The sequence below is a fragment of the Helianthus annuus genome, chromosome 4, assembly GCF_002127325.2.
Source record: "Helianthus annuus cultivar XRQ/B chromosome 4, HanXRQr2.0-SUNRISE, whole genome shotgun sequence".
Taxonomy (NCBI): Eukaryota; Viridiplantae; Streptophyta; class Magnoliopsida; order Asterales; family Asteraceae; genus Helianthus; species Helianthus annuus.
The window spans coordinates 141,027,819-141,042,313 of record NC_035436.2 but is presented as its reverse complement, the minus strand read 5'-3'; the positions used below and the strand labels follow the sequence as shown (position 1 = coordinate 141,042,313).

Sequence of the window (14,495 nt, the reverse complement as noted above, 5' to 3'; positions counted from 1 at the left end):
TTTCATCTTCATTTGATTCTATTCATTTTTCCTTTAAAGAAAACACATATAATAAACACATTTACTATATAATTAACCCTCACAAAATTAGTGTTACTTTTTTACTTTCAACCTCTTACTTTTTATCTTTTAGTTTTCAACATTTTTAGTTTTCATTTTTTAAGCCTAACACTTTCCACTTTCAACTTTGGTCTCCTATAATTTTCATCTTTTACAAATTTGTCGTTTTACATTTCGTTCTAAATCTTACGAGTAACCAAGCTGCAACGTGTGTGGGTCAATGTTTTTACGTTTATTTTTTGGCGGTTTAACAGCCCGGTCATAACTCGCAGGTCCTTAGCCGACTTAGTTATTCTTTTACAATATTTTACGTTTCGACCTAATTTTTGCAGATTAACATGCCGCAAGACGGGTGTGTGATTCAATGTTTTTACGTTAACTTTTTGTTTCGTAAAGCGCAGATACTAAGGGGGTGTTTGGCCTAGCTTGTATCTAAGCTTATAGCTTTTTAGCTTATTTTTACAAAATAAGAACTAATGGGTGTTTGGTTTAGCTTTTTAAGCTTATGCTTATTAGCTTATATAAGCTAATTCCAAGAAGCTTATGGGAACATGGTTTTTTAGATTATTTGAATAAGCTTTATTTGAAGAAGATGGTTTTTTACTCATTTATCCTCAAATGGTGGATTAACTCATTACACACAATGATATTATACCCTTTCCCAAACACTTAAAAAGAGCTTATCAACTTATAGAATATAAGTTAATCCAAACACTTAAAAATAGCTTAAGAAAATAAACATATATAAGAATAAACTAAAAAAAAAAAAATAGGCCAAACACCCCCTAATTCACTATTAGTAATACAGTCACTGAAAATGAAAAACGGGTCAGGTAAATATCCGAGATCCATATGTGAAGTAGATATTCTCGAACTCCAGCAATCGAGTCAGATCCCACTTCCTTGATTATTCTTTCTTTCTTCTGCACACAAATTTATGCGCTTTTCTTTCTTCTTCTTCTTGAGGCAACAACAATGGCGACTGATTTCTGGACATCCACACACTAGTAACTAATCTCTCCTCTTCTAGGGCTTCATATTTCATATTATCGAGCTCAATTTGATTCAATCAACTGATTTTGCAGCAAGCAATTGCTGGACCAAGAGGAAGTGGATGTTGTACACCAACTTGACAAGGACAGAGGCATCACTCTTGAAGATTTCAAACTCATCAAGTTGCATATGACCAATTGTACGCTACCTTCTCTCTCTCTCTCCCCCTCAGTTTGCATGATATTGATTTGATCAACATGTATGAAAGAAATTACAATTCACTTGCAGAATTAAATAGGTGATCAATCATGTAGGATTTTTGTTAGATTATAACCTAACCGCCTTTTACATACATATGAACAACTAGTTGTTTTCGTCATACGGTCAAACATCAAGAGTCAATTTTTTCAAGTTAGAACATTTCTGGCAGGCCGACCCTTGAGAATTGAGTATGTACCCTGTTCAAGTTGGAAAAAACGTCCGCTTAGGCCTTAACGGAATTGAGTATTGGGCTCACTAAAGGTCTAAATCTAATGCCAATGGGCTAATAATTAATATAAACCACAAAAATAGTTTTGTAAGTGGGCCTATGTTGGTGTGTTTGTATGAGTATACCCTATTAATTTATTTTTGACATATACATATCGGATTTTTTAGAATACCGTGCCCTTCGAAATATCGGGCCCTGACCGGTGGTCCTCCCGTCCGGGCCGGCCATTTTCTGGAATGGATGAGTGCTTTTTGTGCAACTACACAAGTACCTATTGTTGTTCTCAAGTTGCAATAAATAAATAAACTATTTTCATTCTCATGAAACTTTTGTTGTTCCGAATAAGATTTAATCTTTCATCCCATTGACTGTTTTTTTTTTTTTTTTTTTGGTTGTTACAGATATTGCAAGATTGGCTCAAAATGTGAAAGTGAGGCAAAGGTTAACTTCTATCTTAGTTGTTCAAGATTTTTATGCGTCTAAATCATTTGCTTTTTCATGAGTGCTAATGATTTGTAATCTAAATCAGATATTTTTAGATGTTTGATTGGTAATTAAACATTTCTACTGAACTGTGTAACACTTGCATATAAACAATTGATCATATGGTTCACTGTGTTAGTTAATATTTTTATTTCACTATCCTTTCTTTCTCATTGTGTTAGTTACTATTGCAGGGTTGTAGCAACTGCTGTAACATACATGAGACGTGCTTATACAAGGTATGTCGTATACATCGAAACTCTCATATTTCATTTCAGGTGTTCTTACAAGGTCGTATTTGTCTGTGTCAGATATTCTTGAAATGAATATGATTAACGAAACTTACACTGATCAAGGTTTAAAAAAACGGAAACGAGTTTCGAGGCGTTTTCCCTTTGCCTCACGAGGCGCAAGCCTCGAGGCGAACCGAGGCGGAGTTAAAAAATAAATATAAATATTATATATCTTATAAAAAAAGTAATACTAACTAAATTCATCATCAAATTCATCAAAATAACAAAAAACACACATGAAAAAGACATAAATTGCTTGAAATTGACACAAACTCAAAAACATCAAAAAAAAAAAAAATCAAAAACCCCTGAGGCGCACCCTTTTTAGCGCCTCAGCCCCTCAAAGGTGCACATACAGTATAAACCCCCTGAGGCGCGCCTCAGAATCGTTTTTTGGCAGTTTCGCCTCAACCTTTTTTAAAACCATGACACTGATAATACCCTGTTTGTAAAGTGACTTGCTATGATGATGATGATGTTATCAGATCTATATTTAAACAATCTGTTATTATTTACTTGATACATTTTTCAATCTTGTAACACCTACAACCTAATTATAGCTAAATGGTTGCATTTATTTGGTTTAGGAGAAGTATGACCGAGTATGACCCACGCCTTGTGGCACCAACATGTTTATACTTGGCATCAAAAGCAGAAGAAAGCACCGTTCAAGCAAGGCTTCTTGTATTCTACATTAAAAAACTGCGTAAAATTCTTTTTCTAAACTCAAACAAAATACTTTTTCAGTTATCCGATAGGTTTTGAAAGAGTTATCTTAATAACACTTCACATGCCATATTGTGTTTGCAGATTCAGATGATAAGTACCGATATGAAATAAAAGACATCCTCGAAATGGAAATGAAAATCTTAGAGGCACTAAATTACTATCTAGTTGTGTTCCATCCTTATCGTGCGTTGTCTCAGTAAGTTTCTCTTGACCCGTTACCCGACTTGACCCGCCCATTTTGCCACTAATAATTTTACTCATTACGGTGTTGGTTTCTCTTAACAGGTTGCTGCAAGATGCCGGGATGAGTGATGCAACTCAAATGACCTGGTAAGATATTAACTAGTATACAAATTGCATACACCGTTTTCATAATTTCATAATTTACACGTCTAATACTGATATTTTGTATTATATTGTTTAGGGGACTTATCAATGACAGCTATAAAATGGATTTAATTTTGATATACCCCCCACATTCAATTGCTTTAGCTTGCATATACGTTGCAAGTATGCTCAAAGATAAGGACAACACAGCTTGGTTTGAACAACTAAGAGTTGACATGAATATGGTACGCGATTAAACAATCTATTCTGTTTTTAAATTGGTTTTTTATATATATAATTTCCTAAAATAGAAACTATTTAGTAATGTGTGTTGCAAAAGTGTTACTTGGTTTATCGTTTTTTTTTCCTTCTGATAGGTGGAGAAAGTTGCGACGGAAATACTAGATTTTTATGACAACCACAAAACAATAACCGATGAGAAAGTAAACGCCGCGATGCAAAAACTTAGCACGCGAACATAAAGTAATCTAGTAGGGTTAACGGTATATTATCTGTAACAATTGTAGAGTAGGACGTGAAGGGATCATAGATAGATTGGAGATGATTATATCAGGTTGTATGAATGCTGATGTGGATATGTATCATCTCTAACCAGATTAGAATTCATGTGTCTATATGTTGCTTGTAATTTAATGTGAAATTAAACAAACAATGTATCATGTACCTTAAGTTGAACCGATATGTTAGGTTTTGTTAACCATCTTGTTTCTTGTTTTCATTTGTTGTTTTATAAAACATGTATTTTTAGTGTTCTTTTATGCTAACCTACTGTATTAACAAAGATTTTTTTTCTTGTTAAGTAACTCGACCAACGGAACTGAAATTTCCCCACTCCTTACAACAACTCTTGCCGCCAGCTGTATCGCGGCAGCAACCCGCTACGATTTCTTTAACAGACTTATACACATCAAACACTACACAATAAGGGTGGAGGAGGCACTTCTAGCTCAACCCATTCAGGATTAGTGTGTCATCTCATTACAACCCAATTCTACCCTAAAGGGAGGGGCATCCTCCTAGCTCAACCCACTACCCTTAACTCTCCTATTCAACAGTCACTTTTTGATTCTTCATCTGGGTTGTGTAACCACCACACCCCAAACTCGAAGAGGTTTGTGACGGTGTACCCGCCTCCACTCGCCCCAACTCATCCAGCTTCAAGTATGACACCCCTTGTAAACCATTGGGTGTCAGCCCAATGGCCACCAGCCCGCATTCTAACCCGGAGGTGGCGGGTTCAAGGCTTGCTCGTTCCCAATGCCCCTACGGTAGCGGATTTACCCCCAGACTCAGGCTTGCTGGGTGGCGGTCTGCGAGGTGGGATCACCTCGGCGGTTGGGAGGACCGTGGAATATCCCCCCCCCCCCCTTGTACCCTAAACCCTTTAGCCTTTAGGCATTCCTGTTCAAAAAGGGGTTGTCCTTTTGGGTGTTTCAAAATGTAAACAACTAGCAATGTATTACCCACGCGTTGCGGTGGTGGTGTTAAACTTTGTAAAGCTAGGTTTCAACGACACTTACACTGGTATTCACCCCACGAAAAAGTTCACGTAGGAACCCCAAATTCGGAATTCTATAAAACATCATATTTGAAAGGTTGTAAGAGTAAACCGGAAAAAAAAAGAAAGAAAAAAAGAAAACCCTATCATGGAAATGAAACCTCGAAACAGAGTAGACGGATTATAAGCTCGTTCTTTGATAAGTTGTACATTATCTCGAAAACTCGGTTTTGAATGAAATTTACATCAAATAGTGGATACAAAACAAGCCGTAATGAAACATTTAGACTTTAATAAAACATTATATTCTAAAAGTAATAATTAAAAACAAAATATTCTTAAAATTAATTATAAACATTAAAGTAATAAGAAGGTAAAATCAATAAAAAAAATCAAAGCTAAATGGAACTGGGGTGGAGCCCGGGTAGTGGTGGGTTGAAAAGCAATAACGCCCAACACTATTCATGCAAGTCCGCAAATGTTGTAGTATAAATATAAATATAAATGTGAAAGGAGAAGATATATGTTGGATGCATGATACATGTACCAAGTTGATACTTGATCAAAATCATAAACCTCTTGTCTTTTTATACATTACTTTGGTAACAAAACGGAGTTCCATAATAGTTGGGACAATGCTGTTCATATGTTCACTATAAACAAAAAGAAAAAAGATGTTTACAGAGACGTCTTACGGGCCAGGCCCGATATGCTTGAAGTTAGTTAGAAGCGGTCAACGGCAGTGACCCTGCTGCTGCTGGAAGTGAGAGGACATGGTCAAGAAATTAGGCTGCAGAGATGGCATTCTAAATCCGCCAGATTGAGGAACTCCCATTGTTGAATGAGGAATTGTACTGCTGTTTAATCAATCAGGAAAGATACATAAGTCATGAGATACTACATCTATATTCGTTACATTGCAAAATCTTTATGGAAAATTAGAAAAATAGGTTGGCAGTTTCAGCTCATTCACACACACACACACACACATATATATATATGGTTTAAATTATTATCTCAAATGGATGAGGGAGCTATTTGGCGACCTCTGAACCGGTAAGTGCTGAACCAATAAGAGGTATGTCCGGGTAAGAGGCTCTGAACCAGTAAGTGCTTTTTGGCTAAAGCTCTGAATAACTATGCAAAATGACTATTTTACCCCTCTGGACTATTTTGTGCTGAATGAAATGTATCTGGTGGTTGGCGGGTGGTGATGGTGGCGGTTGGCGGTGACAGGTGGTGATGGTGGTGGTTGGCGGGTGTTTGTCATGGGTGCTGGTAGTAGTGGGTAGTGGTGGTCGGTGGTGGCGGGTGGTGGTGGTTGGCAGTGTTTGTCATGGGTGGTGGCGGAAGTTTTTTAGGGTTGAGGAAGTTTATGAGGGCAAGGGTAAATTTGTCTCTTAACCATTAAACATCATTTTATTACTTAATCATTAAGAGGTCAACGAAACCATTAAGAGGCTACCAAACAGCCCCTAAATAAAAAAGAAATTGCCCAAAATCTAGCATGAAAAGCTATTGTCATTTTGAACTTCAAACCTGAATGCTAATGACAAGGAAGATTCCACAGGTGATGGAATTCCACGGTGCTCGCAGGGTAGGAGTGACCAGAAAACTGCAAGAAAAGGGCAGTTATTGTCAAATTTTATACTTCACAACAATAAAGACGGCAAGTTATGTTTTATTTCTAACATGTCAAACACATCAACCCGAACCCGTACATCATGTTCTTCAAGAGATTTAAATTATTGTTGAAATAATTTCAATTTGTACAAGCTGTTTGTAAAAAAGAAATTATAAATTTTGGAAGAACAAAAGTGCTGTGGGTCAACGGTCAACCCAATCTGTTTTGACTTGTACCAAAAAAAACCTTGTCATTTTGACCCGTACCCCAACCTGCCCGGCCCACTAACTTTGCCACCTCTTATGGTAGTTAATCGCTATATCCTCCAAGAAGCATGGAGAGTAGTGATGTTTTGTGGGGAATTTAAGTGATGACGGAATAGAAACGTACCGGAGTGTTGTGCTTCATCCTCATAATCTGAGCAAAACATAAGATCCTGCACGAAAAGATAAATTTTAGAAACAATACAAAGCGTTTATCCCACAAAAAACACATTTGTAACCTCAAACTCACCTGTGTTCTGCTTCCAGTCTTACGGACCATTTCTGCATAAAAAGGAAAAAGAACGTAAAAACTAATTTCTTACAAAAAAGAAGTAAATTCATGATTATTATTCATATAATAATATATCAACATGTATTTCACATGGACCGGAGAAAAAGAGTCAAAATGTTACCTATATTGGAAACACTAGTGTTCACTGCGAGGGTCAAGCCCAAGAAACAATCATCCTTTTTATGGCTGAAATCCCAGAGATTTAACTCAAGATTTGGTTGTGATCCTGCAGAATAATTAATTAATTAATTACATGTCATCATCCTACTATAACAATGACACCGGTAAATCTACTCACCGATGCTGTCCATCGTCAGCTGAAGTGGATCCTCAAGTGGACGAGAAATCCACGTGTTACCCTATAAATCAAAGCATGTGAGATGATTTAACAGTAGTAATCTTAAACATTGAGTCTAACAAAAGGCGTGAACAAACATATTACATAGAAAAATGGATGCTGTAAGCACTCCTCTGCGGTTGGCCTCCTTAACGGGTCCCACAAACACAGTTGCTACATCCCAAAGAAACAAAAATCAAATCTGGAAAAATAATGTAGCTTACTGATTGAACAAAAGCCGATTACAAGTGCACATAAGGCAGATTCTATAGAATACTACTACTCACCTTGATCAAATCAATGGCTTCTAAGCTTGCATTCGGGATCAGATCGGCAAGATTAGCAGGCATAATCTACACAGATACAGAGAAGGGATTTAAGAGAGAGAGAGAGAGAGCGTGTGTGCCACGCGTGCGCGTGTTTGTGATTAGTATCACAGAAAAACTAAAACAAGACTCACGTCTGAATAACGAATATCCATCAACCGAGCAACATTCCTTGCTTGAGGAAAGAGTGTAAAATCCGGTGTGCCAAGAACACAGCATATCTTGTACAACTGATCTATTTCACTGTCCAATCATATCATATCATAAAAGTAAATAACAGTGTACATGTGATAAGGAAATCATTTAAACAGATAAAGATTGTTTCCAGTTTCGACTGTAACAGCTGGATCGTTCAGTTATGAAGAAAAAGTCACCTTTCACCAGGAAACATCGGGTATGAAGTAAAAAGTTCAGCGAGTATTGCACCAACCGCCCACATATCTGTTAATAATATGTCACAACAACGGCATCTATGTCAGTTCATGTTTTCATCCGGATCGCGTTTATACTTTATAAGTGGGTTCCATTTGTGTAACCTCGGCCCTCGGGAGAATAATGGGGCCCACAAAATGGAGAAATAAGAAAAGAGAAAAATGATATAAAAGAAACACACACACACACACACCTATGGCAGGAGTGTATGTTGAAGATTGCAACAGAACTTCTGGTGCCCGATACCTTGTCAAAGAAGAATATAAAAAAAGTTATATATTCCAAGAAAAAAATGAAAAGGAAATAAGAAAAAGAACAGTGCGAGTACTCACCAGCGAGTGGAAACATAATCAGTAAAAGGAGGCGAAGACGACACTTCTCTAGCCAGCCCAAAATCAGCAATTTTAATAGTATTGTTGGTCACCAGCAAATTCTCTAAAATTGTTAAAAAAAAGTATTCAATAATTTATTAGAATATATTACGTTCAAACGCATATTGAGCAAGATAAAAAGTCCATCTGAGTAGAATTAATTTATACCGGGCTTCAGGTCGCGATGAAAATATTCATTTTTATGCATATGTGCAAGCCCTTTAAGAAGCTGACTCATCAGACCCCTAATCTCTTCCTCTGTGAAAGCTCGTTGTCTCTCTCTTATTATGTCGTACAAATTATGTTCCTAAGTACAACATTGAATCAAATGTGTTATTTTAAATTCAATAGTAAACGATATATAACTTATATAAATTACTTAAATACCATGTATTCGAATATGAAGAACAATTCATTATTCTCCCTGACGATCTCCTTCAGCTTTACGATGTTAGGATGATCCAGTTTCCGCAGGGCCTGTATCAGGACCAAAAATATGGAAAGTTCAAATTTAATAAATTATAAATCTAGTATCATTTAATTCGATGTCACGTAAGAAAAACTAATGAATGGTGCGTAAAATACCTTAACTTCCCGCAAATTAATACACTCTTCCCAAACATAATACTTTCTCTTCATTTTCTTAACCGCAACCTGTGATATGTATGATAAATATGATGATAAGACCTTCACTTTTTATGTTCAACGGTCATAAAAAGAAAATGCATACAGGAAACGAAAGCAGTTTCTAAAAAATGAAAATATATTTTTAACGTGTCATATAATTATATTTATTTCAATATGCAGCGTATCCGATTTAAGAAATTTAGAATGAGCTTCCATAACAGTCCTCGAGCAAGAATAACGATACGAAAGGAACTAACAATTTCAGATGTCTCGAGGTTGATGGCCTTATATACAGTTCCGCAAGTTCCATCTCCAAGTTCTTCTATACATTTATATCTGAAAATAATTATTCATCAGAAAAGAAAAGAAAAAGTTAACATACGATAAAAATATTTCAGTGAGAAGTGAAAGATCATGTAATCTACCTTTCCATTATTGACACACTAACAAGTAACTGATGAATTTGTCAATGGACTTCCAAGGTCCAAAAGCAGGCTTCTACACTGTTAAAACAGTGTTCTTCGCTCGCTTGTAGATTACCAATACTGATTGAATGTGATTTATTACGCGTCTTTTCACTACAATTAAGCGTCGAATTAAAAGCAATCAACATGCTTAAATGCAGCCTCTACAAGCTGCAACCAACTGATTTCATCTAAAAGACACCATTTACTGATCTAGTTTCAGTACATCAATGATTCAACATCGTTGAAAGGGCGAGTTTATGTCAATCCGTTTGATCTCCGGTTCTCTTCATGAATCCGTTCCACTCTACAAAAGCAAAAGACCGTAATATGTCAACTGTAAACCAAAATCTTTGACCTTTTTTATGTTTAGTAAGCTAATATCTTCGCTATACATATAAATATATATATATATATATATATATATATATATATATATATATATATATATATATAACACACACACATACAATTAGATACACAGTTGATTCACCATAACTGGTATAAATAGGCTAACAAAGATCTTAAGTGTCATAACTGTTATAAAAATTTACATCAACAGTTGACCTAAATACATAACATTCAAATTTGCAAAAAATCCCTAATTTCAAAAATTAAAAAAAATAAGATAATTAACTGTTCATAAACTAAGCATCAAGAAACTTGAAGAATAACATCTTAAGTGATATAACTGTTATATAAATTTACACTAACAATTGACCTAATACAAATACCATTCAAATCTGCAAGAATCCCTAATTTCAAAAATTAAATAAATAATTAAAAAAAATGAGTGACCAAAAACTAACCATCAAGAAAATTGAAGAATAATATCTGATAGAAAAAGAATTTACATCCTAAGTGCCATAACTGTTATATAAATTTACACTAACAATTTACCTAATATACATACCATTTAAATCTGCAAAAAAAAAAAAAAAACAAGTGTCCATAAACTAACAACCATCAAGAAAACTGAAAAAATAATATCTCATGAATAAAACAATTTCATAAATTCACTTCCAATAAATAAAATCACTACAACTAAAGACTAAAAGCTTATTCCTAAACTATGAACACACACTAGTTTCACCAACAATCTTGGAAAAAATAATATTAAAAAAAAGATTTAAAACCCCACAAAATAAACCAGACAGAACCCGATTGAAAAACTAAAATCAGAGTAATAAGCGATAATTTCTTTTAAAAAAATAATAATAGAATGCGAATGAAATTGAACCGCTAATGAGTTGTTTAAAGAAGTGGATCGGGAAATTTGGGGGCGAATGCGAATAGAATTAGAGTGGAAACTCACCGTGAAATAGAATAATAAGCAGGAGATCTTAAAGAAAGAAAGTATGGAATGCAAATTGAAGAAATTGTTTGAGATTACAAGAGAGAATATGAATATGGAATGGATTATGGTGTTGGTGTATAAACAGCCAAATCCGCATAAGAAGCGAAGGAGAAGAACCCAAAGACATATAATATAATATTATTATTATTTGCAAATTAACTTACAATTCGCCCTCTTCAACTATGGCTTTCTTGCTAAAATTGTCTCATTGTTCTTTACTTTTTTATAAATTTGCCCCTAAAGTTATCAATTCGGGTTTTTTTTTTTAAATAGCAAAATACACCACAACCTGCATTCAGCATAATTTGAACCAAGGGTGAGCAAATTAACCGCTATAACCGATAACCGAATAGATTTTAACTGATAACCAACATAACCAATGGTTATGGTTATGAAGCTTTGGTTAACCGACCAATTGGTTATTGTTACGGTTATGAAGCTTTGATAAACCGATATAACCGAAACCAAACCGAACTTGTAATGTTAAGTTTATAATTTTATATGGTGGATTTATGTTTTACAATAACCGTGTAGATGTTTTTTACTAATATAAAAGTATGTTAGTAACAAAATGATATTGATGCAGATGCCCTTTATTTTGATGAAGAAATGAGGTCTATGATCGTATGAATCGTTTGTATAATACTAACACTGAGTACATAACTAATTTATTAAAAGGGATCCCACATCGGTAGTTTAACCAAAAAGTGTGGTCTTGGTTGTCTAAAAAAAGGCTCAAGCGAAGTCCAACATGGTGGGTTTCATTCTTATTTTGTAGGCTTGTTGGCATATGATTTTTTTAACTTTTTTCCAAAAGTTAGTTTTGGTTGAAGTTTTGGCTTAATAACCGAAATTAACAGAGGCTGAACCTTAACCAACTTCATAACCAATTAACTGTAACCGAAGTTTTGGTTTGGTTAAGAAAATCCATAACCGAAGTTAGCGGTTATGGTTATTGTTGGACCGTTCTATGACCCTAAAAGTCAGTCGAAGTAGTTCATCTTCATGTATGAAGGCGGAATCATCATATATGAAGTTACAACAGCTTATCCTTTCAATTCCTTATCTTTCTATTGCTTTCTGTTGAAAATTTGGCAGAGTTTCAGCACCGTAGCACACACATACACTGTTACAACTTATGAACCGCTCTGACCTATATATAGAGATCCAGGGTCGCTTATGTGACATGCCATATGAGCGATCCAGACCCTTTGTCACATAAGTGATCCAGATAAGTGACATAAAAGCGGTCCAAGACACTACAATGACTAATAAGCGATCCTAACTATGTTTTACACAATATTTACACTTTGACCCTCTATTGACTAATCTTGACTTCAGACTTTTTGTAGACGCAGTCAACAGACATTCCGTGTATCAACAGACTCCCCCTTGGATGTTGACGTAGTCTTTTAGCATCTTCAGATCCTTAGTCTTCAGTCTTTGTCTTTTCACAAACTCTGTCTATCTTCACATAAGCATTCTTCACAGGTTCCAGGACTGTCTCCTAGCTCTATCTACAAACTTCCCATTAGCTGTTGATCCAGATTCCCCCTCTCACTGACTCCCCCTCTCATTATGCTGGAATCTTGAGATATCTGGTTCAAGCTTTTGCAGTTTGCCTCCGTTGGGAAATATCGTCCAAACCTGTTTTTCCTGCATATTCTCTACCTCACCATAAGTTTCACAAATTTATAACCAATTAATTCCCATAAACTTACTGGTAGAAAATATTTTCAACTAACATATTAGTTACATCAAGTTCAAATGAATGACCTTGATAAACTAAACCCACAATCTTTCAATCAAATTTATATATGTCATTTAAAGTTTTCAACATATTCTCCAAACCTGTTCATCATGATTAGCCCTCGAATTTTGAATATCAGCTCTTCAAAATCAGCTGTCGAAAATCTTTTTGACTTTTCAAAAAATTTATGCTAAAACACTCCGAAAATCTTTTTGGATTTTTGTTTTTGAATGAAAAGCAGTAAACAAATATATACAAATAATATTTTTGTGAGTTTGTGTAAGAGGATCATATCAGTTCTTGAGACAAATCACTAGCACCGTTAAGCTTTAATCATTTTAAGTTCTAAACGATTCACCTCGATTGACGATATACTGATCCATCTTAAATTCTCATACAAACTTCAATCTATTCAGGATACTGTTTAAGTGTTTTAAGAACTTAGATCAATTCATGTGTCCCACCTCTTGAATATACTCCCGTATCCAGAATCCCAATATTCAGTCTTACAGGCAAGAATACTACAATGATGTCTGTACATAAATTAGGGGTTAAATGCGAGAACTGAGGGATCTCAGGTCAGAACTTCCGTTCAGCAGAGAGATATCAGTTTCGACTTAGCAGTGTGCCCCCTTTAGAGGATCTTTTAGCTACAACAGATGATTATCAATTTTATTGTCTAATCAATCTGAGGGCTATAATGCTATGTTTCAAGCATTTTGGTGAAAGTATTAGCCAAGGACTAGGTCAGAACTACCGTTCAGCAGAAGTCCCAGAATAATACCCCAGACATCATAGAGTATAACCACCTAGTATATCAGAATACGAGACCTTTCAAACGAGATTTCAGGGGTTACCTATATATCCAAGTAGTGTTCCCCACGAATTTCATAAGTTTGAAATTTTAGGTTTATATCCCGAATAAATCTACTAAATGTACGAAAACCTATCGTCACATCATCAGTGAGACCGTTTATCACCTTTGACATTACATTTCTTTAACGTGCTGTGATAGTCCACTGATGTACTATCATTTCCTCTTTTTTCACAACAAAACTCATTTTTAACTTTTCAATGTTTTTGGAATTTTCAAATTTTCTAATTTTTTTTAAATTTTTCTCCCCCTAAAATCAAAATATGTTTCAATTTAGATTTTCAAGGAAAATTTGTACAAATAAAATGACAAACTGATATCGAATCACTTCAATTCTCCATCCACTTGGCGTAAACAATCAGAACTCCCCCTCACAACAAACTATTTTCCCATTATGATTTCAAAACACTTAAGTTTGTTTTAATCAAAATGGTTTTTCCGGAAAATTAGTTTTGTGTGTTGTTTTATAAACTCGGGGTTATTTCATCACATTGTTTTCCTTTAATCTCAAACATCACTTGTAGAAAATCAAGTACAACTTAATGTCCTTGATTTACCACATGTAAGACGAAAATATCACCAGAGTGAAATTTCTCAAGAAATATGCCGATTCATGTTCCACGCTTACCAACCTGGGAACTCCGGCAAGTCAGGATTTTTCACTTGAAAAGATCCACCCAAGCCTGACCAGCCTTGGGTTTGATAGTTTTTACCTCAACAACTAGCTCTTCTGGTTTTGTCGAACCAGAATCATTGCCTGAGTGTGGCTTGTCTGACTTTGACCTGTCAGATTCATCGCCGACACATTTCTTTTTCTCCTTTTTCTCTGTTGTCCTCAAATTTGTATCTGGCGAATTCGGTTTACTTGACTTTGTTGTCGAGTG

At 35.2% G+C, this 14,495-nt stretch overlaps 2 protein-coding genes across 3 annotated transcripts; one reads left to right on the top strand and one right to left on the bottom strand.

Moving 5' to 3' along the window:
* The first annotated feature begins 890 nt into the window (after positions 1-890).
* LOC110936542 (cyclin-C1-2) lies at positions 891-4,096 on the top strand. The gene is made up of 9 exons (XM_022178952.2): positions 891-1,067; positions 1,146-1,252; positions 1,945-1,984; positions 2,221-2,265; positions 2,907-3,025; positions 3,130-3,244; positions 3,334-3,378; positions 3,473-3,620; positions 3,753-4,096. Exons 1-9 carry the CDS (start codon positions 1,036-1,038, stop codon positions 3,855-3,857), a joined length of 756 nt encoding a protein of 251 aa, XP_022034644.1. The 5' UTR covers positions 891-1,035; the 3' UTR covers positions 3,858-4,096.
* Positions 4,097-5,434: 1,338 nt separating this feature from the next.
* Positions 5,435-11,106, bottom strand: LOC110936544 (serine/threonine-protein kinase MHK). Of its 2 annotated transcripts, none has more exons than XM_022178953.2 (18): positions 10,946-11,106; positions 9,592-9,937; positions 9,424-9,502; positions 9,125-9,193; positions 8,927-9,016; positions 8,708-8,846; positions 8,501-8,603; positions 8,362-8,414; positions 8,111-8,177; positions 7,871-7,979; positions 7,698-7,763; positions 7,516-7,584; positions 7,372-7,432; positions 7,195-7,299; positions 7,032-7,063; positions 6,909-6,954; positions 6,434-6,509; positions 5,435-5,751 (listed from the first exon to the last, which is right to left on the bottom strand). In XM_022178953.2, the coding sequence occupies exons 2-18, from the start codon at positions 9,597-9,599 to the stop codon at positions 5,628-5,630; spliced, it is 1,296 nt and encodes a 431-aa protein (XP_022034645.1). In that variant the 5' UTR covers positions 9,600-9,937; positions 10,946-11,106; the 3' UTR covers positions 5,435-5,627. The 2 variants fall into 2 exon arrangements, with proteins under 2 accessions (XP_022034645.1, XP_022034646.1); XM_022178954.2 differs by having other exon boundaries at positions 5,435-5,748.
* Between the last annotated feature and the right edge of the window lie 3,389 nt (positions 11,107-14,495).